Here is a 24,152-nt window from a genome sequence, read left to right as displayed (position 1 = left end):
TACAGGGTAGCAGGAGGAAACACAAAAGGGACAAAATTGGGGTGCAGGGGTGAGGGGCACCTCATAACAAAAATCTCATTACCCCGCTATCTCTTATGCCTTGGAGAGGATCGTCCCATCTAGGGGTTCTGGTGGGGTCATCATTTGTGCAAGAGAGAATTGGTGTACCCCCAGAAATCCCCAGCGCCATGTTTCCTCCGCTTGGCTGCTTAAGTGGCCTCATGCTGACACCTGGTGGCCACTTCTGGAATTACAACGACACTGCACAAAGGTCTCAGGGGCTGCGGTTTCTGGGCACACTGGGGAGAGGGCTGGGGGGCAAGGCAACAACGTTTCTCCCTACAGGGGGAGGCCCCCTGCAGTGTTGGGGTACAAAACAAAAAGTGCAGAGGGCTCTGCACCTTTGCAGTTGGATCTGAAGCTCTTATCTGCCCCCATCCTGGCATTACAGAATAAATGGTGGAGGGAGGCCTAAGAGAATTCCTCCCTCTGGGGACTATCCGACCTCAGGGATGTGGCAAGGTGGATGCCTCAAGCCACAGGTTAAACCTGGGAGGCCTTCCTGACGCATCCGTGTGTTCTGAGAACTAGAAAGAACTGTCTTATATTTGTATCAGATATATTACTGAGAGGCTCCAGGCAGAACGTTGGGACCCTCATCCTCAGGAAGGGTCCCTGAGATGAACAGGGCAGGCCAAATCTTGCCTTCGGTGCCTGCTCCACAGCAGGGTTTTCCAAATCTGGCCTGAGCCTGACACCTCGTGGCCCCTCAGAGAAGTGCCGGCTTTCCCGTAAATCAATATTGCCATTGGGATAGATCGCCCCCGGGCCGCTTTACCCAACCTTCACACTGAGAGAAGAGGAGGAAGGAATACGGACCCTCCACCCTGGACGCAGCAGGCTTTGTCCTGAGAGCCTTGCAACATGGGGTACCGTACGGCCGAGCTGCCTCTGTGCGGGCACCCTGATGGCTAGGGTGAGTCTGCCCTGAGCAGCACAAGACCAGAGCGCGAGGGCCCTGCCAGGCCGGGCCGGGGGGCCCTGCTGTATGGCTCACACAGCTGTGTGTTCAGACTGGTGGGAAGGGCGGGCAGGAGGGACCTGAGGCTGACCCGGCTCCGATCCCAGCTCTGCCGACGAACCCAGGTCACTTCACCCCGGTTCTCCATGTCCCTCTGACTTCGCAGGTCCGTGTGCTTGTGCACGGGAGCCCGTAGAGCAGGGTCTGGCACAGAGAAAGTGCTAATAAACGTTCACTATTATATTCTCCTGATATGAAGGTGTATTTGCCCCTGGCTCCCTTAACAGCTGGCACTAGAACATTCCTTCCTTCCTGAGGTCACACGGAAATGCAGCCTAGATGGCTGGTAGCTCAGCAACAGGCCCTGGCTGGTCCGGGGTCGCCTGCCTGCGAGGGGCCCTTCATTCCCCACAGGTAAGAGGGGCCACGGAGATGATCCGAGTCTGGGGACAGCGAGACCCCCCGGGTTTCCTTGGCGTGCAGGCTGGCTTTCAAAAGGCTGCAAAACCCCCTCCCCCGTGAGGTCCTTGGGCACAGGGGGCCCCCCAGCTGTGCCTTGGCCTTGCACACTCCTTTCCCGCCCTGCTCTCTGCCAGCGTCGTTCTCTTTCCATCCATCCCAAGATGTGCGATTCCTTGGGCCCGCGGCCCCGGGCCTCCTCCCGTGGGGAGTGGGTCCTCCAGGCAAGGCCCCCCACACACCCGCAGGCCACACCCGGTAGCCATGGCGACTGCTACTTTGCCACAGCAGATGCACTAGCCTCCTCGTGCCTCTGACGCCCAGAGGAGAACCAGGCCCCTGGTGCTGTCCCCGCAGCACTAAGGCCCAGAGAGAGGAAGTCACTGGCCGGAGACACACACAGCAGCAGGGTCGGGACCCTCCCTCCACCTTCCACAACACCTGCCCCAGTGCCCGGGACAGGAGGGAGCCTGAGACCGCCCAGCTGGGGCTTGTCCTCTTGGAGAAGGATCTGAGAGTGTGGTGGGGTGGAACCCACTGAATACCACGGCAATGGGCTGCAGGACGGTCCCCCACTTGCATACATCACTGCACTGACCCTCTCGAAACCAAGGCAGGAGAGGCTCCCTTGGCTCCCTTTTGACGGATGAGGAAACCAAGGCCCAGAGATGTTAAGTAACTTTCCCAAGGTCACACAGTCATGAGCAGCAGAGCAAGGACTTAAGCGCTCCCGGCCCTGCACTGGCCAAGGCTCGACACTCAGCTGGCCTCAACATGCTGAGGGCATGCGGGGAGGTGAGGTGCCCACAGGCCTCTGCCCATTGTAGCCCCCAGTCCTCAGCCTGTATCTTCTTTCGGGGAGGGCCAGCCCATGCCCAGTCATGGGGAAGGGCCTAGAGATGCCAGCTCTGCGTGCACACAGCCGCCACTGTGGCTCCAGGGCCAGGGAGGACCAGGGGTGGGCAAGGAGGGCCACAGAAGGCCGGAGGGGCCAGGGAGGGACGGGAGGTGGGACATGGAGGGCTGCGGAGGGCCAGGGAGAGCCATGGAGGGCCATGGAGAGCCAGGGAGGGACATGGAGGGCCACCGAGGGACGGGGGTGGCCAGGGTGGGCCAGGGAGGGCCAGGGAGGGATGGGGGGACATGGAGGGCCACAGAGGGATGGGGGGGCGGGCAGGGAGGGCCAGGGAGGCACATGGAGGGCCACAGAGGGCCAGGGAAGGCCAGGGAGGGACATGGAGGGCCATGGAGGGAAGGGGTGGGCAAGGAGGGCCATGGAGAGCCAGGGAAGCCGGCTCACCCCAGGGGCCCCCAAGGTCGCCTCCTCCAGGCCTGTCCTTTGTGCCCACTGAGCCACCATGTGGGACTGACCCCAGCCCAGAACCTGAGGCCCAGAGAGACAGGGGGTCTTCTGAGGTCCCCCAGCAAGTGGGCCCCGGGTGTGGGAGGGGCAGGCAGGTGGCCCCGAGGGAGGGGGGCTGGAATGGGGCCCAGTTCTGAAGTGAGACGGACTTTGAAGAACAAAAGAGCTCTCTCTAGGTCGCTGTGTGAACGGCCCCAAGCCGGCAGGGCTCCGGGGGCGCCAGCTCTGTTTTCCAAAAACACAGATGGGCCGGGGAGGGGGCCAGAGCGAGGCCTGTGGTATGTGCACCCCAGGCTCTGATGGCTCAGCAACCTGGTCCGCATGGGCTGGGAGGGCCACCCTGGAAGCCTGAAGGCTGTGGACCCCCAGGCTGGGCCTCGAGGCCCACCTTTGTCCCTGGCAAAGCGTGGAGCTGGGCACGGCTGGGAAGGATCCTCATGGGCTCACAGACGAGGAGCCCTGGGCTTGGCTGCTGGGGCTCGGGTTCAGCCCCCAGCGACCCTGGGACCTTGACCCAGGGTCAACCGCCTGGGTCTAGACATTCTGAGCATCTCTCAGAATGAGAGGGGAGCCAGGAGGAAGCAGCCCCCTCCAGCTTCGGCCTGAGTGACTCTGACTGTAATGGAGCTGTGCGCCAGGGCTACCCCAAGACCCGAGACCCCGTGTCTCAGCCCAGTGCCTTGGAGGGTGGGGATTATGGGGTGACCCTTCAGCACAGCCCCAAGCCCTGCTTCTGGGGGGAGCCCTGGACTGTCTTGAGGGTCTGCAGGTCGGAGACAGGGTTCCCCAGCAGCAGCAGATGGGCAGGACGTGGGGAGTCTGAGCTGAGGTGGGCTGGGGCTGGCAGGCCTCCTGGGAGCAGGAGGTGAGCGGAGGACCAGAGGGGTCCGAGAGCCAGCGGTGCTCGGCGCCAGCGCAGCCTCAGCGGGCCACAGGGGACGATGGGGAGGCACCTCCGCCAGTCTCCACTTTCGAAGGAATCTGCCATGCTGGTCCTGAGCTGGGGCCAGGAACAACAGTGCAGGAGGGAGGGAGGGCGGGAGCGGGCCGCGCCCCCACCTTGTTTGTTATCTCTGCAGTTCCCAGACCCCCAAGCATTCTTTCTGGAGTTGACCTCTCTCACCTCAGCCCCGGGCGGGGCGGGGAGATGAGGGTGGACCTGGGAAAGAGCTAACCCTGACCCAGCTGGACCCCCGCCTGAGGCCTCGGGCCCCAGGGTCCTCGTCCCCAAAGCCTGCACCTCAAGGGAGCCTCTGGCTCCAGTGGCCAAGGTGGCTACAGCAGAGCCTGTAGGGCAAGGAGGGACCACCCGGCCTGACAGGGACAACCACCCCCAGCCCCCAGCCTCACTTCCCCAGGGCCCTGGAGACCCTCAGCAGAGGCCCCAGCTGGGCACAGCCTCGCCCTTGGTTGCTGGGCCATAATGTGGGGGGAGGTGGAGGAAGTGACTCCTAAGGACTTCCCGCCCAGGTTTCTGTGATTCTGGGGGCCGGGGCATCAGGCCTTCACTGGAGACTTTCCCGAAATGTTGGGGACCTGGTACATGTGTCCACCTGCTCCCCCAGGAAAACCTGAGACCTTGACCTTGAGAGGCTGGGTGGGGGCTACACTGGGGGGCTGAGACCTCGGACACACTCTCTCCTTCCTAAACCTCATGGCCTCCAGAGGCCGGGGTGGCCAGCCTGGTGAGCATCCCCTGCAGCCCCTGTGAGCGGGGTGGGCAGGAATGTGGACGGTGGGGGACAGCAGACCCCTGCAGAGTACCCCCCCCACCCCACCCCCGACAGCCAGCCTGGGACAAGCGTCAAACATGGGACTTTGGCGCCCTCTGCTGGTCACATCTGTGAATGGCTGCTCTGGCCACCTTGCCAGGTGTGGACAGGTGTTCGCCCAGCAAAGCCACCTGCAGTGGGGGCCCGACCCTGCCTGGGTCTGGGGCCAGCTTCCCAAGGTGGGGACACAGGTGTCCCCCTCACAGCCTAGCTGGACACAGACACCGGCCAGGGCTCAGTCTAGGCTCTGCCAGGGGGCATTTTCCAGGAGCTCAGGCCACTGGTTCCTGGCCTCACTCCCTCTCCTGGGCCGACCCCCACCAGGCATGGGGCCCTCAGTGGCAGAGGGGCCAACCCGGCATCCTGTGTCCACCCCTTGTGCCCCTCCGGTCTGCTCAGGCCTGGAGGACAGTGAGGTAAATGTTTACTGCCACCAGGAGAAGGCAAATACTGTTCCAGGGGCCAAGTGGAAATGCCAGCTCATCTGTGCCAGGAGCAGATGCAATCCGGGAAGCCAGCCTGGAGGCAGCCACACTGGCAGAATGTCATTGGTGGGTGGGCACCAGAAGTACAGGCATACTAGCCCTGGCCTCAGTCTCCCCAATAGGAACACAGTGCAATGGTCCCCACCCCACATGGCACGTGTGACAGTGGAACACGGAACAGACACAGGGCGAGAGAGAGGGATGTGTGCGTGGACTGCACTCAATGATGCCTTCTAGAAGACCCGGGCGTCCAGTGAGGAGACCCAGCAGAGTCAGGGGCCTTCGGGAGCAGCTGCTCCTCCAACTCCCACTGCCCCCAGCTGGGGGGCCCTTGGACCCCCACCCCCACGCCAGGGTGACGCCCGAGGCTGGACGCAGCTGACCGCCATGGCCAGCCCCTCAGGCAGTGAAGCCCAGGTTCCAGGGACAGGCAGGCTCTGAGGACACAGGAGGACTGTCCTCCTGATTCCCAGAAGGGGCGGAGCACAGGCCCGGGCGGGACAGAGAGCCAAGGTCTGTGGGCCTGGCTTCCATGGGGTGACCTCGGGAAGCTGGGGAATCTGGGGTTCAGCGCCAGGTGGTGCGAAGCAGCAGACTGGGTCTGATCTCGCCTCTGCCACCTGGGCCCCGGGTGGCTTTGGGCAGCCACTTCTCCCTGCCTCCGGGCCCTCATCTGTGCGGGGGGCATGGAGAGTCCCCCACTCCAGCTTTTCAAGAACACAGTCACGGGGGCCGAGGGGCTGGTGGAAAGGTTCGGAGGAGGGTCCTGGGTCTCAGGGCTGGGGCAGGTCGCAGGAGGGGAAAGGGAAGACAGGCCGCAGCCCGGGCAGGGGCCTGAGGACAGCAGGACACCATGACAGAGTCTCTCGGGTGGGCAGCCTTCCCCATCCTGTGGGCACAACCCCTCTCCAAAGCCCCCAGGAGGGAGGTCCTTGAGTGATGCTCCTGAGACCCCGGCACCACCCAGGACCAGCCGCCGACTGGGATGGCTCCAAGCTCCCTGGACCCCAAAGGGCTCCCGCTCCCCCTCCACAGAATTTGCCAGCACCTGAGGGGGAGGGGAAGGGCCTGGATCATCCCCAGGGTCTTGCTGGCCGGCAGGGGCTTGGCCAGGACACGGGCTTGGCCAACTGCTGCCTTGAGGGCAGCCTGACTGCGGCCGGCCCACTTCCCGGTCTCAGCTGCGCCCAGCCCAGCCCACGGGCACTCACCTACCTCAGCTCCTGCAGGACCTCCCTGCCTCTACCCGCGCAAACGGGGCCGCCGGGGCGCTCCCATGCACAATTTGCCGCTGGTCCCAGCCACCTCCTCGCCCTCCTCTTCCGGGTCCAGTGTCCGGTTGTCCACCCGCCTGCCCAGCCCTGGACTCCACTCCAGGGGCGGGGCTTGCTGGGGGCCCACGACATCGCCTCCAGGGGTGTTGATGTGGTCATGGGGTGGGGGCGACCCGGGAGGGAGCCTCAGGGCTGCAGGGAGGGGGCAGCCCAGGCGGCCGGGCCCCGCTCTGAAACCAGCCTCTGAGTGGTCTGCAGCCAGCAGGCCAGGTGTCCAGCCCCAGGCCCAGCCATCCCAAGCCCCAGCCCGGGCGGAGCCTTCAGGAAAGGTGCAGATTGGTTTGGCCTGGGCAGCCGGCAGGCTGGCCAGGCCTTCGTGTGGCCAAGGTCACTGGCTGACCTCCCAGGTCATGGCCAGCCCAAGCAGGCAGCCTCCAGGCGTGCCAGGCAGTGGCCTAGGCAGGGTGTCCACCTGATCCTGGGCCGCAGTGGGCCCTGCAGAGGGGGGGTGTCAGGACCTCTGAAGACCTAGACCCCCAGCAATCTTGTCCTCACGCCCCAAGGGCATTCCTGGAGGTGACCACCAGATCTGAGGCTAAAGGATTGTGGCTGCATAGTGGGAGGAGAGGGCTGCTGGGCGGCTGGGGGACCCGGCCCTGGCCCTGGCCCCGTGGGCTGCAGTTCTCAGGGTGGACACAGCCAGGATGCCCCTGAGCACTGGGTCCCCTGCCCAGTGCCTGCAGCAACCCCAGTCCGTCCCCCAGCTCATGGGGTGCCGCCTGTCCCTCCTGGTTCCTCCAGGCTCTAGTGGGCTCCTCGGGCTAGGGCTGCCCCGGGCCTGCCCAGAGCTGGGGACAGTGAGGGGCACTGAGAAAGGCCCTGCATGGGCAGCCTCTCAGGCCCTTCTCTGTGCCCTGCCCAGCTTCTTCCTTCCATAGGCCCTCCGTCAGAAACGGCCCTGAAAGGAGAGCCGGGCAGGGCGAAGTGGGAAGTCACTGGGATCTCATCCTCTTGCCCCGAAAAGCTCTCTGGGGGCCCCGAGACCTCAGGGCTTCTGAGCTAAGGGTGTCAGCTCCCAGCCAGACCCCGGCCCCCCGCCTCCCAGAGACCCCCCCCAGCCCTGCTCTGGGGGATCTCCCAGTGACCAGGGCAGGGGTGAGCAGCAGCCGACAGGAGCTCGCCACCTTAGGGGGCACGGCCAGGGGCACCTTAGGGGGCCTGGGCCCAGGCCGCCCACAGGCCGTGGAGGGAGCTCGGAGGGGCCAGTGCAGAGAGAGCAGAGGAGGAGTCTCAGGGCAGCCCCCATGGCCACCGTGGCAGGTGGGGCAGTGTGTGCCTGGCCTTGCCTCGCCCTCCCCAGTCGACACCCTGACCCCCACGTGGCACAGACGACACCACCAGGGCTCAGCGAAAGGCTTTATTGGGTGGCTGGGGTGTAGGAGCGGAAGGCTCGGACATATGGGCCTGGAGGGCTGGCTAATTGCAGTAGTTCTCCAGCTGGTAGAGGGAGCAGATGCTGGTACAGCACTGCTCCACGATGCCGCGCTTCTGCGGGGGCCCTGCCAGGGCCAGGGTCAGCAGGCCGCCCGCGCCGGGGCCCCCGCCCAGTTCCACCTCCCCCACTGCGGGGAGCAGCAAGGGGGAGAAAGACAGGCGGAGGGACAGAGAGTCAGGGAGAGACAGCGGCCCCCTGCCTGCCCTCGGCCCCTGCACAGCCCAGGGGACAGTGGGCCTGGGGCCGTGCCCTCTGCACCCCAGTCTCCTGCTGAGCTGAGGTCGGATGGAGGAGGGACTGCCCATGCCGGGGTGCATGCTGCCAGGCATGGCCCCCACATCCTGCCACCATCCCATGCCCCAGTTCAGTGCCACAGCGGGAACGTGAACAAGTGCCCTCGGTGCCCTTCACGGGCCTGCCCCCCACCTCCTGACTCCCTGCAGCCCACACAGAGCCCCCAGGACAGGGCCCCCTCCACTCCCTCAGGCTGCCCTGTTCCCGCCCCTGAGGGCGATAGGGTGTTTCCCACGGGCATGTGGGCGGGGGGGATGGGGCACCCCCGTGATTCCTATGTCCCCCCAAGACAATCAAAGCCCAGGACTTGATTCACTTAGTAAAATTCCTCCTGAAGCTGCTGTTGTCAGAGGAGGGAGGTCATTTGTTTGAGCAGGAGGGGCTGGGGTGAGAAGGGAGGCAGGGGAGGGGACGAGCCCACCCTCAGGGTGTCATCTGGGCTCAGCTCCCCTATGCCAACACTGACCAGGGATCTGGTCACGTTTAGGATGTGACCAAGGGCACATCATTTTCCTTTTTAAATTCTTGCCTGCTATCCCCCTGGGTGCCAGTTAGAAGCCCGGGTGGGCACATTGGTGGCTTACCCTGGGGATCCTCAGCCTCCCGGCGGGCCTTGGGGGTATAGAAGAAGCCGCGCTCCCCGCACACCAGGTACAGCGCCTCCACCAGGTGCGAGCCACACAGGTGCTGGTTGACGAAGGCCCGGGTGGGGGCAGGCGACCAGAGGGCCAGCAGAGCAAGCAGGGGCAGGAGGCGCGTCCACAGGGCCATGGCGAGGGGACGATGACCTGGGGATGGACAGAGTTGAGGCCAGCAAGGGGCACGCGTCCTGCCCGGGACCCTCACCCAGCCGGATGCTCCAAGAGAGGAGCCTACATCCCACCGCTCGCAGAGCTTGGGCCTGGGGCCCGGACGCCCTAGACCCCCAGGGGGCAGCCCCAGACCCAGGCTCACACAGAGGCCCCCAGGACAGACCTGCTTGCTGACAGCCTCGGAATGCAGCTGGTCCCCGAGGGCTGGGGGCTGCTGGGCCCCGTTGGCTTTATAGCCCCCGGCCTGGCCGCCTGGCCCATTAGGGCCTCCAGGGGGGTGGCAGATGGCCAGGGGCTGAGGCTGCAATTTCTGGATCATTTCCCCGGTGCTGGGTCTGCGGGAACATCTCCTTGGTCGTCAGCACCTCTCAGGACCACAGGGTCATTAGAGTCTTAACGAGGGGCCTGATGGCCCGAGCTGTCCTGCTCCCAGCTGGGGGCAAACATTGGCATGGGAGCAGAGCCGCACCAGGGCCTTGCCTGAGCCGAATTTTCCACATTAGTCCAGGGGAGCTGGGGGCAAGAGGAGGGGACTCGTCCAGCCTGGCCCCCCCGATCCACAGTCCCTAGTCTGCCCTCGAGACCCCATGGATGCTCCCTGCTCAGGCCTATCCCCACCCCACCCCAGCACAGCACCCCCACCGAGACGCTCAGCTCCTTGGGGTGCTGCGGAGAGGGGCAAACTTGGGGAGCAGCAACCATGAGGCCCCCCAGGCTGGCCCTGTTTCTCGTCTTCACTGTGGGGGCAGTAGACCCCCCTCTGTGTGATGGCCCCACCACGTCCCCCCCAGGTACCCTTGCAGCCCCCACTTCTCTTCTTGGAGCCCCTGCCCATCTCCCCCAGGCTGGTCCCTTTCAGGCCAGGCCCCATCCCGTTTCCCCCTTGGCTGTCATATGGGCTGAGCCCCTGGGGTGCCCCCCAGACCCCCTGGACAGGCGCCGGAAGGGAGGCCCTGACCCCCACTGCCTCCCCCTGCAGCCTCTAACCCTCTCATGGCACCAAAGTCTGTGAACCCTTCACAGCTGTGGAAGGGGCTGCCCTTGCTTTCCCAGGACACCATGGTGCTCTATGGCCCTCCTGTAGCCAAGGAGACCTGGGGGCCTCTTGAGAGGGGTGTGCAGGGCAAGAGGCTGGATGAGGGAGGAGCCAGGTGGCAAGGCAGAGCTCAGGGGCCAGTAGGACTGGGCGAGAGGAGGCCAACCATCAGCCCTTCCCAAGAGTCTCAATGGGGCTCACAGCTGTCAAAAACGGCCCCAGTTGGGGTCTCATGGGATGAAGGGACGTGGGTGCGGGAGGGCTGGGCACAGCCAAACTGCTTAAGGCACAGAGGATGGAAGGACAGACTGCCAGGGAGGAAGGGCTGGGGAAGAAGGCTTTGCCTGGGAGGGTCTTGACGGATGAATAGGAGTTTGCCAGGACTGACATCCTACGAGCTTACAGCTGGGCCCTGGCTGTGTGGTGGGGGTGGCTGCAGGGAGTGAGCAGGGCCTGGAGGACGGGCTCATGTCTCACCTCACCCTGCAGGAAGTAAGGACCCAGGCACCTCATGGGAAGCCCCAGGCTGCTCTCTCCAAAGGCCAGGGGCAGGGTGAGAAACGGGGGCACCCTGGCCTGGGCCAGCCCCAGAGGATGGTGGGGGCTCTAGCTGGAGGGCCATGTCCAGACCCCTTCAATGAGTGAAAGGCACTTCACAGAGCCCAGAATCCAGCCCCACATTGCCTTGCTGGGGAGACTGAGGCCCAGAGAGGCTGCCTGGGAACCAGCTCAGCGGAACTCTCCATCAGCACACATTTTGGGGACTCCCAGGTCCTGCTCTGGGTGGGGTAGGGTGCAGGGATCGGAAGCAGCTGTGCTTTGTGTCCTCTGTCCCCCCACCTGCTCTTAAGGGCTGGCCCCCTGGAGCCCTGTCCTCCTCCCATTGGGTATGCCAGGCTCAGGGAGGGCCTGGCCTGCAGCCCTGCCTCGGAGACCACCCCCCCAGTCGGCACAGCTGCAAGCCCTACCCCCATCACCCAGCCCCAGGAGGGGCTCCCATCAGCCAGGCCCCCACCTCCCTGCCACTCCCCCACAGAGATGGGGCAGCTCCGCCAGGACCCCCTCAGGCCTCCAGAACTGCTGGGGGCTCAGCGCAGGCTGGTCCTCTGGGGTGAGCAGGGCCTCCGGGCCTGGAGGGGCCTCCTGTCTGGCCTGGGCTGCCTGGTGGGGTCTCGGAGGAGCAGGCAGGCAGAGCAGAAACCTCTGAGCAAGACTGGGGGCGGTGGGGGGGTCCGGGGACGTGCCTCTGTGGCCCCCGAGCCCGGCACACAGACACGGACTCCAGGCGGGTGTGCAGAGGGACTTTCTTTTATTGAGACAGGCACGGGCAGCACAGCGTCACAGGCGGGCGGCGGGCGGCACAGCCGGACGAGGACAGCTGCAGGCGGAGCTGAGAAGCGGCAGGGTGGGGTCGGCGGGGTGCCCTCCGACAGGGAGGGCCTCTGACGGTCTCTGGGGTGCCCTGTGACCCAGCCCCTCACATGCGCAGGGGCTGGGGGAGCCGGGGAAGGGCTGGGAGACCCCAGGGCCGGCCCGCAGGGTGGCACCTGCTGCACTAGCCGATGGCGTTGAGCGCATGGGTGAGGGCATGCAACTCATCCTGGATGCCCTCCAGGGAGCGCCGGACCGCATGGGGACTGTCCAGCACGTCAATGGCCAGCGTGTACGGGTCAAACTTCACGGAGAAGGGGCGTTGGATACGGGAGGCGTAGCTCCTGGGGAAGGGAGCCGGCATGGACCCTCAGTCACCAGTGGGGACTCGGGGGGCACTGGGGAGACCAGGGGGAGCTGGGACAGCTTGGGGCAGGGTCGGCGGCCTCCAGGAGAGCTGGAGAGCTGGGGGCCGGGTCTCCTCCATCACAGCCAGCTCAGAGCTCCCAGGGCTTTTCTGAGCCACCTGGGCCCCGAAAGCTCCTTCTGTCCAAACACCCGGACAAGACGGGTCACTGAGGCCTCCTCCAAGGGCAGGGCAGGGGAGGGACAGGCTTTGCCCAAACAGGCCTCTGCCTGCAGGCCCATCCCTCCCTGCTCCTCCCCAAGGCCCAGCTCAGGCCTCCTCCTCCAGGAAGCCTTCCCCGGACTGTGTGCCCTGCAGAGCCCCAGTTACATCCCTGTTCTTAAGCTGGTGTGTGGGATCCAACCCTCCCCTCCCCTCTACTCTGGGCACACAGCCCCTGGGCCTCAGTTTCTCCTGTGACAACAGGATCCCGGCTGGAAAATAAGGCCCTTTCTGAGGATGAGCAGGTGGGGCTCTGCCCCCCAACCCCGGAGGCTACTGGTCGCTGCATCCCCAGCCCCTGGCCCTGGGACCTCCCCGCTCCCTCTAGGCCCCCTCTTCTCCATGCCCCCGATGGCCCCAGCTGCTCAGAGGGCCGGAGGCTGGCAAGGATGCCACACGCCCTTCTTACGAAGGTCGAGCTCTGCCTCCCAGAAGCCTGGCCTTGACCTGGCCACCAGCCCCGCAGGTGTCCCCCTCCCCAGACATTCTGGGGGTCCTGCTGTGGGAGGGGCTTTGTAACCAAGTGTTCACAGTCCTCCCGTCTGTGAAGCGGGTCCATGGGCCTGGCCCCGCGGGCTGGCTAGCCCCGTCTGGGGCACGTTGGGTGGTCTCGGCCCTGGGACCCCGGCCCACCTAAGCTTCTCCTTGGCGTCGCTGAAACTCTCCGACACGAAGTAGACAGGCTGGTAAGTCTGGTCCTGGTAGGGCTGCACAGCTGCAGCCTCGGGGTCGAAGGCCCGGATCTCAGGCTCCTCGGACAGGGAGTGCTGGCGGGAGGTCATAGGTCACAGGCCCCCCGCAGCACCCCGAGGCCCCAAGGGAACTGGATGGCTGTGGCCTGACTCTGTGGTGGGCTCTGGGTGTGGACTCACACCCTGCTCTCCCGGTGGTCCTCCCGAGGCCCGGGGACTGTGTGGGTTGGACAAGCTTTCTCGGCCCCTCTAGTGGGGCAGCCCCTTGCTCCAGCCTCCCGGGAGGCCCGAATCCAGGAGGCATGGCCGAGGTGGCCCTCCCCGCTGGGACCCCGGCTCCGGCCCCCTGCTGGGGGCTGCAGCAGGGGGAGGGTCTCACCAGGAGCTCCCCGTAGGAGGACAGCAGCCCCGCACCGTAGGCCTTCACCTCTCCGTTCTGCTTGCACAGCCCAAACTCCACCGTGAACCAGTACAGCTGGCGGGACAGCCAGCAGGTCGTCCAGAGACAGGGGCTGCCCCCAACGGCCGTGGCCCCAGGGCGCTACCCACCCAGGTAGAGCCCAGCCAGGCTCCAGGGGTGGTCACAGCGTGAGGACCACACTCCCGGACAGAAGCAGAGACCACAACCAGGACCGGAGGGCCCGGCCTGAACCCAGGGGTCCTGAGCCCCCACCCAGGGCCCTGCAGGGGAAGGAACCCACCGTGGACAGCTTCTCAATTTCCTCATCCGATGCCCCCAGGGACGCAAGGCCGATGTCCTGTGGAGCGAGGAGGAGGCTGGGGGTGGGGTAGAGGCCCAGCCTACCACTGCTTGGGCACCTGCATGAGGTGGGGGCACTGGGGGTGTCAGCAGCCTCTCCAGGGGTCTCCTGGGCACTGCCAGGGGTGCAGGGACCTCTCGGGATCACTCAAGGGCCCAGGACCGCTCTCCTCTGTTCCTGGGGGAGCCAGCAGGTGGCAGCAGAGGCCGTGGGAATCTGCCCCCAGCTTGTCCACTCTGCACAGAGACCTGAGCTGACTCTTGGAAAAGGATTCTTCCTCGTCATTTCTACAAGGCGTCTTCCTCAAATGGGTCAGAGCACACCCACCCTCTCTTCCAGGATGAGGCAGTCTCCCTGAAGTCTCATGGACCCAAGGGGCACTGTCCAGCCAGAGGTGGGGACGTGGTGACCCCCCTTGGAGGGGCTCAGGCATGGTGCCGGGGAGAGGGCAGTTCAGGGGATAGCATCCCTCGCTGGCATGTCGGACCCCACCCCAGCCCCCAGCCCTGGGCCACAGACCCTCAGCCCAGCCCCAGTCCTGGCCTGAGGCCCAGAGGACGCACCTGGGAGAACTGGGCGAAGGTCCGGTCGGCCAGCATGGGAACGTGCCCCAGCAGCTCGTGGCAGCAGTCCCTGGGTTGGGGGTGGGGAGAGAGGGGGCAGGCTGGGGTCTGGGGGGGCCGGCAGCCTGCCCTTGCCACCCTCTCTCTGTTCTCTGTGAAGGGACAGCAGGGCCTGGCCCCGGTGACCTGGGCCTGTATGTGGCGTCCTGCTGGCTGTGCATCGTGGGGCTGGGCGACACACGCGGGGCACACTCACGGCTCGGGGGAGTGCATGGGCGAGGAGGCGTGGCGGATGTACTGGGTGCACTGGAACACGCGGAAGGCCAGGCTGGCCAGGAAGTCCCGGGCGGACAGCAGGCCGGCCACGGGCCGCAGCTGGAAGCCAGAGCGCTCTGCAAGGGCCGCGGGTGGTCAGGGCGCCCGGGGGGGGGGGGCACCCCAAGCCCTCCCTGCCCAGGCCCCTCCCGGCCGCCGGCGCACCCTTCAGGAAGCGGGACACGTCCTCCAGCTGGGGGATGTTGTCCTCCCGGTAGCCGCTGAAGCGCTCCAGCAGCTCGAAAGCCTCCAGGTGCTCGCGGCAGGCGTGGGTGGCGTAGAGGCCCTTGAGGGTGGTATAGATCTCCTTCCTGTGGGCGAGGGTCTCAGGCCCGGCTGCGGTGTTCCTCGTCCCCGGGCGTCTGTGCCCGGATCCCCTCAGCCTGCTCCAGACTGCTCCCCGCACGCAGCAGCCCCTCCGCGGGGGCACTCTGCTCTGCCCCCTGCAGGCTCCGCGGGCCCTGAAGACCCTGGCCACTGGGAGGGGCCTTCGCCCGTGGCTTTGGGGGATTCCAGGGGACAGGGAGCCGTGGGGGGCCAGACCCATTGGCCACCTCTCCTTCCAGGCCGACATTCGGGGCCTCGGGAAGTCCCTCCTCCACCCAGCCTCAGTCTGTCCTGCTGGAGGCCACCACCCTCGCACACGGGGATTCTGGGGGTCTTCCTCGGGCCCTCCTCGTCCCACCCCCCACCCCTCCCCAGCTGCTGTCACCGGGGTCTCACCAGGTGGCGATCTCCTCGACCGTGTACTCCACGCGGGGAATCGGGTCACCGCTGCAGAGGGGGTCAGCAGCCAGTCAGGGCCCCTCGGGCAGGAGGGGCTCGGGGCTGACTGCCCGGCCAGCTGTGTGGTCTCCGCAAGATTAACCGCTCCGCCCTGTGCCTCGGTGTGGTCAGCTGTGACTCGGGGACCCCGAGTCGGTGGCCACAGTGACAGTGAAGGTGATGGTATTGGTGACAAAGACGTCCCTCCCCTTTGTCCCCCAGGTCTAGTGTGAGGCTGCAGGATGGGGTCTGGGTCTGGAGGCCGAGGGCCCGGGGGTCCTTACTGCTTGTACTGGAAGGCTATGTCGGCAATCAACTTCCTGCGCTGGCGGTACACCTGGTCTGAGAAGCCCTGACGGCAGAGTGGACGCGCTGGTCAGGAGGCTGTCCCACTGCCCCTCCCGCCCTGCCAGCCCAGATGCCGCACCCAGCCAGGCCTCAGCTGCTGTGCCGGGAGCCGGGCAGCAGACCTACACCCCGTCCAGGGTCAGCCCGGGGTCCACACCCACCGTCCTGGCCAGGAGTCTGGGTGGGCACAGTCGGGGCCAGGGGACCTCGGTGGGCACTGGCTCACCGGATGATCCAAGTCCAGGTCAGGATCAAACTTGGTGACCAGGTGGTGACACTTGTCCAGCTCGGAAACTTTCCTTGGGAACCAGAGGACTTCTCAGAGGACAGAAGGAAAGGGAGCCGAGTGAGTGTCAGGCCCGTGTGGGGAGTGTGACCTACATGAAGCAGCCCCGGCACCGGACAGCGAGGGGGGAGGTGGCCGGGGGCTGTGACAGCCTGGGGGGAGGTAGCTGGGGGCTGTGACAGCCCGGGGGAGGTGGCCGGGGGCTGTGACAGCCAGGGGGCATGGTCCTGGAGGTGCCCGGGAGGAGGGCTGGAGCCAGCAGGGAGGAAGCCCCCTAGGCTGCACACACAGTCACTTCAGGGTTCCCCAACGTCTCAAGGTCATGTGGCAGCATTCAAGGACAGAGGAACTGGCCTCACCCTTGTTCTCCCCTGCGCCACGCACATCCTCCGCCACCCGGCGCACGGAGCTGAGCAGGGCGGGCAGGTCGGCGGTGGGCACCTCACAGCGCACAAAGTACTCCAGGTGGGGCCCCCCTGCCCGTGGCCTCTGGGCAGGCCGGGTCTCCAGGTGGTGGATTTGGGCTTCAAATGTCTTAGGGAGCAAAAGCAGGGAATGAGAGGGTGGGAGAGATGGAGAGAGAGAGAGAGGTGGAGAGAGAGAGAGATGGAGAGAGAGAGAGAGAGATGGAGAGAGAGATGGAGATAGAGAGGGAGAGAGATGGAGAGAGAGAGAGATGGAGAGGGACAGAGATGGACAGAGAGATGGAGAGGGGAGAATACAAGGGTGATGGGAAGAAAGAAACACCCTGGGTCAGCTCACCCTGCCCAGCCCTGCCCGGCCCTGGACTTCTGCAGCCAGCAACAGACAAGACGGGTTTCCAGACACTGGTCAGCCCCCGCCACCTGGGCAGGGTTTGCGGTGGGAAATGAGTTTTGTCTAGTTTGTCTAACAGGAGTTGTCACAGTGGTCCCCTCGACTGGCTTTCTGGATGGTGCTGTGTGTCTGTCGCTCAGCCACACCCAGACAGCCTGACTCCCCTACCGCTGGTCAGAAGGTCCCCCCATCCCTAGTGGCCTCATCTGGACCCATCAGCCACACCCAGGGCTGGGGGTGGACCCTGGATCCCACTCTGGCGGTCAGGAGGCTCAGACCCCCGCAGAGCAACACCGAGCGCCCCAGGGACTGGCAGGAAGGTCAGCTCCACCGCCAGCTCCCGTCGCCCAGCAACCAGGGTGCATGGGTCTCTATGGGCCCTCGGGCCACACAGCCATCACAGGAGCTTGACAGGAGTCCAGTTGTAATGTCATTTGGGCGCCTGAGTGGGGGCCAGTCTCCTGCCTGCTGGACGGGTGTGACCAGAGCAGCTAGTGCCATCAGCTGTCACATTAGCTGGAGCCCCATTAGGGGTGGTTGGGCATGGGGGATCCCTACTTCTCAAGCTGCCCTGCTGGGAGCCACACCCACTCACCCCCATGTGTGAGGTGGTGGGCATGGGGAGTGGGGCAGGAGTGGCAGGGCTTGGTGGCTTCAGCCCCAGGTTCCCGGGCTCAGGGAGTTCCTGAGAACATGATGGGTGTGGTGAGTGGTCGTGGGGACCCCACAGCTCCCGGGGTTGCAAGACCCAGGCCCAGGGCTCCTGGAACCCTCTCCCTCATGTCCCTCAGTGGCCTGGGCAGCCACGCTTCTGCGTGAGTCCCATAGAGAGAACTCGCCCCCTGAAACAGCCGTGTCCATGCCAGCCCACAGGTGCACACGCGTGTGCGTGCTCCCGCCTACCCCTTACCTCAAAAGCCTTCACGGCACGGGACAGCGAGGAGGGCTTGGTGCCCCGCAGGGTGAAGAGCAGGTTCAGTACGGCCTTGCCGTCCCTCTCCTCGAACGCCACCGCCTCCAGCTCCCCGGGCTCCGCCGCGGCCGCCGCGGCCTCCGCCTTCTCCCGCTCCTTGCGTGCATCCTCGATGAGGCTCTGCCGGCGCCCGATGAAGCGCGGGGTCTGTGGGAACAGGGCACGCCAGCTCCCAGCTGCCCTCAGGCCTGCCTGCCCCACAGTCTCAGGCTCTGAGCCGCCAGCCCAGCTGGCATTAGGAAGCGCCTACTGTGTACTCTGCAGGGCCCAGCTGGCCAGGCCTCACCTGGTCCTGCTCAGGCAGGACCTAAGACTATGTCTCCCGGCATTGCACATCGGCTGGGAAGGTGGCCAGAAGCCGCAGCATGGGGGCGGGGGTGGGGAGCTGGTGTGTGTGGGAGGGTGTGCCCACAGCACCAAGATGGTGCGTCACCTCTGTCCCCAGGCCAGGCCCTAACTAGATTAGGTGACAGGAAGGAGTGACTCAGGAGCAATACCTGCTGCCCCAAGGCCCCCAAGATGGACAGTGGCCAGAGCCCCAGGGTGGGCCAGGGAACATGGTGTCTGGTGCTCCTTGTGAGGGAGCCCCAACCTGGTCCTGGTGACCCCCACCCCAACCCCGCTGAATGACCTCTCCTCATGGCCTCGGGGCCCTTCCCCACAGCCTAGGGACATGTGGCCACACCTCTCCCTCCATCTGGACACAGGTGCCCTATCCACAGCCTGTCCCCAAGACCGTGAGCCCTGGAGGTCAATGTGTCTGACGCCCCCAGGTCTAGAGCCCCCCCAGGCCTGGGTGGAGGAGGAGCCATATCTCGAGGGATCATCCCTTGCAGCTGAACTTCCTGGAAGGTTCTGGTGCCCTCTGGTCTTGGAACATGGGGGGATGTGCATGGGGGGAATCAGGCTCCCCTCCAGGAGCCCCCACTCTACCTCAGGGGGTGTGGACAGAGCCAGGGCCGAAGTCCCAGGCCGGGAGAACCTGTGGGGCTGGGTGGGCCCTGGGCCTCCATGGCGGGGAGGGCGCCTCACTGGGAACTCGGCAGAGGGGGTCCCCTGAGAAGGTGCCTGCACATTAAATTTCTAGAACTCAACCCACGTTTTCATTAATGGTCTAAAAACAAAAGCCCATTTTAAATATGCGGGGAGCTGACTACTCTGGGGCATCGCTGGAGATGAACTGAAGACACCTCTTCCAGGCCAAGAAGCCCCCAATTATCCAGTCTCATGGATGCGGCCGGCCCATTGGGTCTGCCCAGCATAGCCCCTCTTGAACTCAGGGGCTCCCGGGTGGTGGGTGACACCGTGGGGACCGTCCCGGCTAGCCAGGGAGGCCCAAGGTTGCTGGGCAGGGGAGGTGGGATTCTAGGTGGGAGACCACACGTGGGACACGGAATGCATCGCGGGTGGATGGGTGGACGATGAACGGACAGAGGGAGGGACTGATGTTGGATGGGAATCGCCCCAGAGCCCAGATCGCCCTCCAGCTCAGGCTGGGCATCCTCCAGCAGGACTGGGAACTGCACTCCCGTTTGCCAGCCCCCCCCCACACCATGAGCTGCTGCCAGGTTCTAGGACACTGTCACAGACACGCTGCGGCCAGCAGGACCCACTCACAGAGATGCAAACACCCAGGCACGGGGCTGCTCGGGCAGATGAGGCGCTTACGGCCAGGACTCCACGGCAAGCCCGGGTCTGAGGCGTCCATGTGGACCCTAAACCTACGGCCGCCCACCAGCCTTCAAAGGACACCCCTGGGCTTCTGGCCCATTCTGCCCATGGGCAGCAGCCTGCCCTCTTACCATGATGGCCTCGGCCTGCTTGGCATCCAGCTCGGAGACGGCCCTGCGGAAGCCCTTGGCCTGCGGCGTGGCAGCGTTGGGAGTGGGCATGGTGCCGGCGAGGTCCGGGGCTCCTCTCCACAGCCCTCTGCCGGGCGGCCTCTTATAGACCGAGCTGACGTCAAAGCCCCTCCGGGTCCCACACCCCCCACCTCGCGCGCATCCCTCTCCCGCCTGCTGCCGCCCGAGGGAGGGGTGGGCGAGGAGGAGGCAGCGCAGGAGAAAGGCTCTGTCCCATTAAATCTAATTGCATCCACTGTCGCAGGCACCTGGCAGGGTCTGCCGGCCCTCGCTCTGAATCATCTCAGCTCTGGCGGGCGTGTTCTGCGGGGCTGGGGACGGTCCCCACGGCCCCACACCCCAAGAGGGGTGACTGGCGGGTACGCAGGGAAGTGCTATTCCAGGTACCCCATGGGTGTACGTTACACAAAACCCAGGGCCCTGGTGGCAGATGGCCTGGAATCTCCCAAGAGGAGAAATCAGACTCAGACCTCAGAGGTCAGGAGGCAGTTTGCTTTTCCAGAAGGTTCTTCACTTCACCAAATATCCCAACAGGGTCCCACGGCCTGTTTCCATCAGATGCCTTCAGCAGGACTCCTATCTGCCCCCTGCCCCAGCCCTCTGTGCTCAGATCCCTAGGCACGTCCAGCGGGACCTGGAATGTTCTAGAAGGGCCCACCTGTCCAATGTGGAGGAGACCAGGATGCCAAGGAGAGGGAAGCCCCTAACAATTGTCTCACTCATTTCCACGTGGCTGGCTTCCTTGGACCGCAGCCCACAATGTGGGTGCTCCCTCCCACCCCCTTGTGGCCCACCACTAGTCCCCAGTCCCCGGATGGTCCTCTGGCCACTCATCCTTCTCCCTGAGCGCCCCCCCCTCACAAAGCTGCCGTTGGCCCCCACGCCCTGCTTCAGTTGGCCCCTGGGACGTCGGGCTCCCGGGTGAGCTGAGAACAGGATGTTCACTCTGGTGCCGGCCCCCCCCCAGGAGGCCAGGGGATGGGAGGGGACTCTTCCTGGCTGGCCAGCAGGCGTGAGCCCCCCATGTCTAACCCACTGCCTCACCAGGGACGGTTTGGGCAAAGGTGTGCGGATGCTCTGCGGTGAGACCACTGGCAGCTCCCGGGCCCTTTGGAGAAAGGTTTCCTTTCTCAAAAAAGGATGCTCTTGGAAGGGGCACCTCCTTGTGCCCCTGGGCACTGTGGGGGCAGCTGGGACGGCCTAGGCCAGAGCCCACCCAGGGGATGATGGTGTGGAAGGAGGGAGGCCCGCGGCCAGGCCAAGTCCTTCCAGAGGGAAGTGTGCCTGCTGTAGCAGCCACTGGAGGCCAGCTTTCTGGTATCCGGCAACCCAGAGTGACATACTGGACACAGCAGGAGCCAGAAGCCCTGGACTGCCCCTTCCCCACCTCCCCAGGTCCGCCCCTGGCACGTCTCAGACCCCCTAGGAAGCGCCCACTCTTCATCTCAGTGGCTGCCACACCCCTCTCCTCCTGACTTTCCCCGAAAGTGGTCTGACCATGTCATTCCCTCACTCCACTACCCTCTATGGCTCCCCATTGCCTCCAGAAGAAGACTGAGTGCTCAGTCAATGCAAAGCAAAGCACCTCCCTCCCTCCAACCCTTCTCCCTCCCGACCATCCCCACTTCCTGCTCTAGGAGGGTTTGGGGCTCCATGATACCCAGTTTGAAATACCATTCCTCACCCCCTTCTTCTCTTGGTGAGCTCCTATGTATCCCACAAAACCCAGTTCAGCCAGCATTCATTCTGTGGTGTCTATGCTTTCTTTCTCCTGATATTAACCTCCTTCCTCTGCTCTCCTCCTGGCTTATTCCTCCTCCTCTGCAAACTCCCTGAGGGCAGAAAACCCACCGACTTGGCCCACTGCTGTGCCCTGATACCCTGTGCGAGGCCCTCATCTCCTAGACGCTGGGCTCCCAGAGAACATGTCTCAGTGGTCTCCGCTCCAGGCCTGGCCCAAAGGAGGACTTCCACAGGGATGTGGCCCCAAATGGCACTGAAAGGACTTGTCAAAGACCAGCGGTGTGGGCAGGGGCTGGCTCTACCCCAGTGGGCTCCCACTGCCCAGGCTGCACCCACCCACCTGAGCTTCCGAGGTGCCCGAGGGTGGCCCAGCCTCCACGCCTGGCACCCAGGCCTGCTGAAGCTCGGGACAGGCTCCCCACTGCCCTGGAGGACCCCAGGGCTTTCCTTCGCCTCTGCCAGGGTGGGCTGCTGGGGACCCCTTAGTGACGTGCCTCCAGGCCCCAACTTGCTCTGAGGGGGCGCGGGGCAGGGAGGTAGCACAGCTGCTGAATACCACGCGGGAGAGCGCGGGCCTCCCCGGGTGTGGATTTAACCTTTCGGAAATGTCTCCACTGGTACAAATATTGTTCTTTAATTCCCTCCCTACCTGAGCCGGCGCGTGCCAGCGCGGACGCCGTGGGGGAGCTAAGCTTTCTCGCTTCTTGCCTGGGACCCGGCGACCCCCAAGCTGGAACCCAGGCCAGTGCTGAGGGCGGGAAGCCAGTGGACACCCTTTGGAGGTGGGCGCTGCCCCCTCTGGCCTCCACCTTCACACCTGACCAGGTGTCCATCCGTCCATGTGTCCATCCTGGGAAGCCTTTCCCACACCTCTGCCCCTCTCGGGCTGGCTGACCACTCTGGGCCCAGGGTCTGGGACCCCCTGTGAGTACAGAAGTGCTCTCTGCTCCTCGAGCCATGCCCCCCACTCTGTGCTGCACCCCTCCTCCACCCCAGGTGGGGACCCAAGGAGGACCCCCAAGGCCACCCCAGCCAGCGTCCTCTTTCCTGGTTCGCCAGCCCCATCTCCTCCTTCCCGCCAAGGCCCCCTTCCTTCCTGGGCCCCCAGGTCGAGCCCTCAGGGGGTGGTCTGCAGTATCTGCCTTCAGACAGCTGGGGCATTTATGGACCCGTTCTGCAGATGGGAAGACTGAGGCCCCATGGGGAGTGATTTCTCTGCTCCTGCAGCCAGTCTTGAGCCCGGCTTTCCCAACTCATGAGACATTGCTCCTTCAAGGACCCTGGGGCGTCCGTCCCCAGGGGCTGGGGGTGGCCCAAGGCCCCAGGCCGAAACGGGAGAAATCTAATGGGCAGGCAGAGACCCAAAGAGGGAGGGTGGGGCTGGAAGGGGCTCTCTGGAGGAAGGTCAGGCCCCAAGAGAGGGCGTGGGGTCCCTGCTGCCCAGAGCCGTGAGGCCACGGAATCAATCCACTGGGGGGAGACAGTCTGAGCCAAGCACAAGGCGGGTGGGCTTTGGGGGGGGTACTGAGAGGAGGGCCAGGCACAGAGGCAAGATGGTGAGGGCCAGGGCACGTGGCCAGGGCTCCGACAGCCCCCGCTGTCCCCTCACCTGCTCTGGGCAGTGACCGGCCTTGGCCAGCCCCGCCTCCCTGCACGGTGCCCTCTGGCCCTCTCTGCCGCAGCAGTCCCCTGCGCGGCCCCCTCCTCTCACAGTCACACTGAGTAATTACAGCCGCCTGCCCGCAATTAGGAGGCGCTGAGCCGGAGCCTTTTCTTGCTCTACAATCTCCCTCGGAGGCCCCCAGAGGACTTAATAGCCCATAATTACAGCGTGCCTGCTCCCTGGCATCGGGGCGGCACGTGGCGAGGTCTAGGGGCAGGGCAAGGGCATTCAACTAGTCACAGACCCCGTTCTGAGGCCCCGGGGGCCCCTGCCCTTCCTCCCACCCCAAAACCCAGGCCCACGGGAGGGGCCCAGAGATGAGCTGCACAGCCCCTGGGCCCAGGGCACCCCATCTCCTGAGAAGCCTCCTCCAGAGCCTGGAACCCAGGACTAGTGTCCCTGCTCCCAGGGAGACAAGCCTGCAGGGATGAGGACAGACATACCTGAGAGGACTCAGGGGGCACTCAGGATATCATGTGGCCCTGGGCCATCCCTGGGCCCTGTGGTCCCCACGGTCTGCTGGGGACAGTGAGGCCTGCATCCCACCCCTCCTGCCTGGGGTGGCTACGTAGGGCCCTGCAGGGAACACAGGACTGCTGGATCAGGGGCACAGGGCCTGCCGGGGCCCCAACTACAGCCTCACCCAGCTGGGGCTTCAGGGCTGTCTGCAGGCCCGGTGTTTGGGGAGAGACAGAGAAAGAGTCGCCCACCTTCCTCCAAGATGCCCTGACACACCAGCCTGTCAGAGCTGAAATGTCAGAGCAATTAGCCCTAACGAGCCCATCGGATGGAGCGCCGAGCAGGGGGCGAGAAGGCGGGCGGAGCGTATTGACGAGGGCGAGAGCCGAACCCAGAGCCGCAGCCCCACCGGTCGATCAATGGGATGCACTTAGGGATAATTGGGCCTTTAGAAGTCAGACCTGCAGGAGAGAGTCGCTGGCGGGTGGGCGGAGCAGGCCACGTCCCCCTGCCCACTCGGAGGGCGCCCGCCCCCACCCCACCTGGGGCCTCTTTGCTCCCTCCCCCAGACCAAATCCTGCCAGGCCCTCAGGCCCGGTGACCACCCCTCCTCCTCCAGGTAGACCCCCTCTTGCCTCTCCTCTGAGCTCCCTTCCCGCCAGCGCCATCCCCTCATGGCTGGGGCCAGCCCTTGGCAAGAGACTGGGCTCCTGGCTCAGAGCTGGAGACCCACCTTTGCAGGGCGGGGAGGGGGGTCCTGGCATAGCCCCTTGTGCCCCGGACTCAGTTTTGCCATCAGCACAGTGGGGGCACCAGGTTCCATTGGCACTCTCAGGCCTCCGAGAAAGCTCTCTGCACCTTGCCCAGGGGTGCCCATCCTCAGGTCCTTTCAGCCG

At 65.0% G+C, this 24,152-nt stretch overlaps 2 protein-coding genes across 6 annotated transcripts; both read right to left on the bottom strand.

Moving 5' to 3' along the window:
- Positions 1–7,850: 7,850 nt before the first annotated feature.
- On the bottom strand, positions 7,851–8,945 carry INS (insulin). The gene is made up of 2 exons (XM_014795833.2): positions 8,748–8,945; positions 7,851–7,996 (listed from the first exon to the last, which is right to left on the bottom strand). The coding sequence occupies exons 1-2, from the start codon at positions 8,932–8,934 to the stop codon at positions 7,851–7,853; spliced, it is 333 nt and encodes a 110-aa protein (XP_014651319.1). The 5' UTR covers positions 8,935–8,945.
- Positions 8,946–11,339: 2,394 nt separating this feature from the next.
- Positions 11,340–19,421, bottom strand: TH (tyrosine hydroxylase). Of its 5 annotated transcripts, XM_087423206.1 has the most exons (14): positions 19,274–19,421; positions 18,463–18,503; positions 17,467–17,676; positions 16,100–16,274; positions 15,681–15,769; positions 15,391–15,458; positions 15,065–15,115; positions 14,507–14,652; positions 14,283–14,418; positions 14,027–14,096; positions 13,404–13,460; positions 13,082–13,177; positions 12,644–12,777; positions 11,340–11,726 (listed from the first exon to the last, which is right to left on the bottom strand). In XM_087423206.1, exons 1-14 carry the CDS (start codon positions 19,419–19,421, stop codon positions 11,567–11,569), a joined length of 1,581 nt encoding a protein of 526 aa, XP_087279332.1. In that variant the 3' UTR covers positions 11,340–11,566. The 5 variants fall into 5 exon arrangements, with proteins under 5 accessions (XP_087279332.1, XP_087279333.1, XP_004441119.1 ...); XM_087423207.1 differs by lacking the exon at positions 18,463–18,503 and having other exon boundaries at positions 19,320–19,421; XM_004441062.3 differs by lacking the exon at positions 18,463–18,503 and having other exon boundaries at positions 19,332–19,421.
- Positions 19,422–24,152: the final 4,731 nt, after the last annotated feature.

This window comes from Ceratotherium simum, chromosome 34 (assembly GCF_057802395.1).
Source record: "Ceratotherium simum simum isolate JZ-2026a chromosome 34, ASM5780239v1, whole genome shotgun sequence".
Taxonomy (NCBI): domain Eukaryota; kingdom Metazoa; phylum Chordata; class Mammalia; order Perissodactyla; family Rhinocerotidae; genus Ceratotherium; species Ceratotherium simum.
Note: the sequence above shows the minus strand (reverse complement) of the source record. Positions and strands in the feature narration are given on the sequence as shown.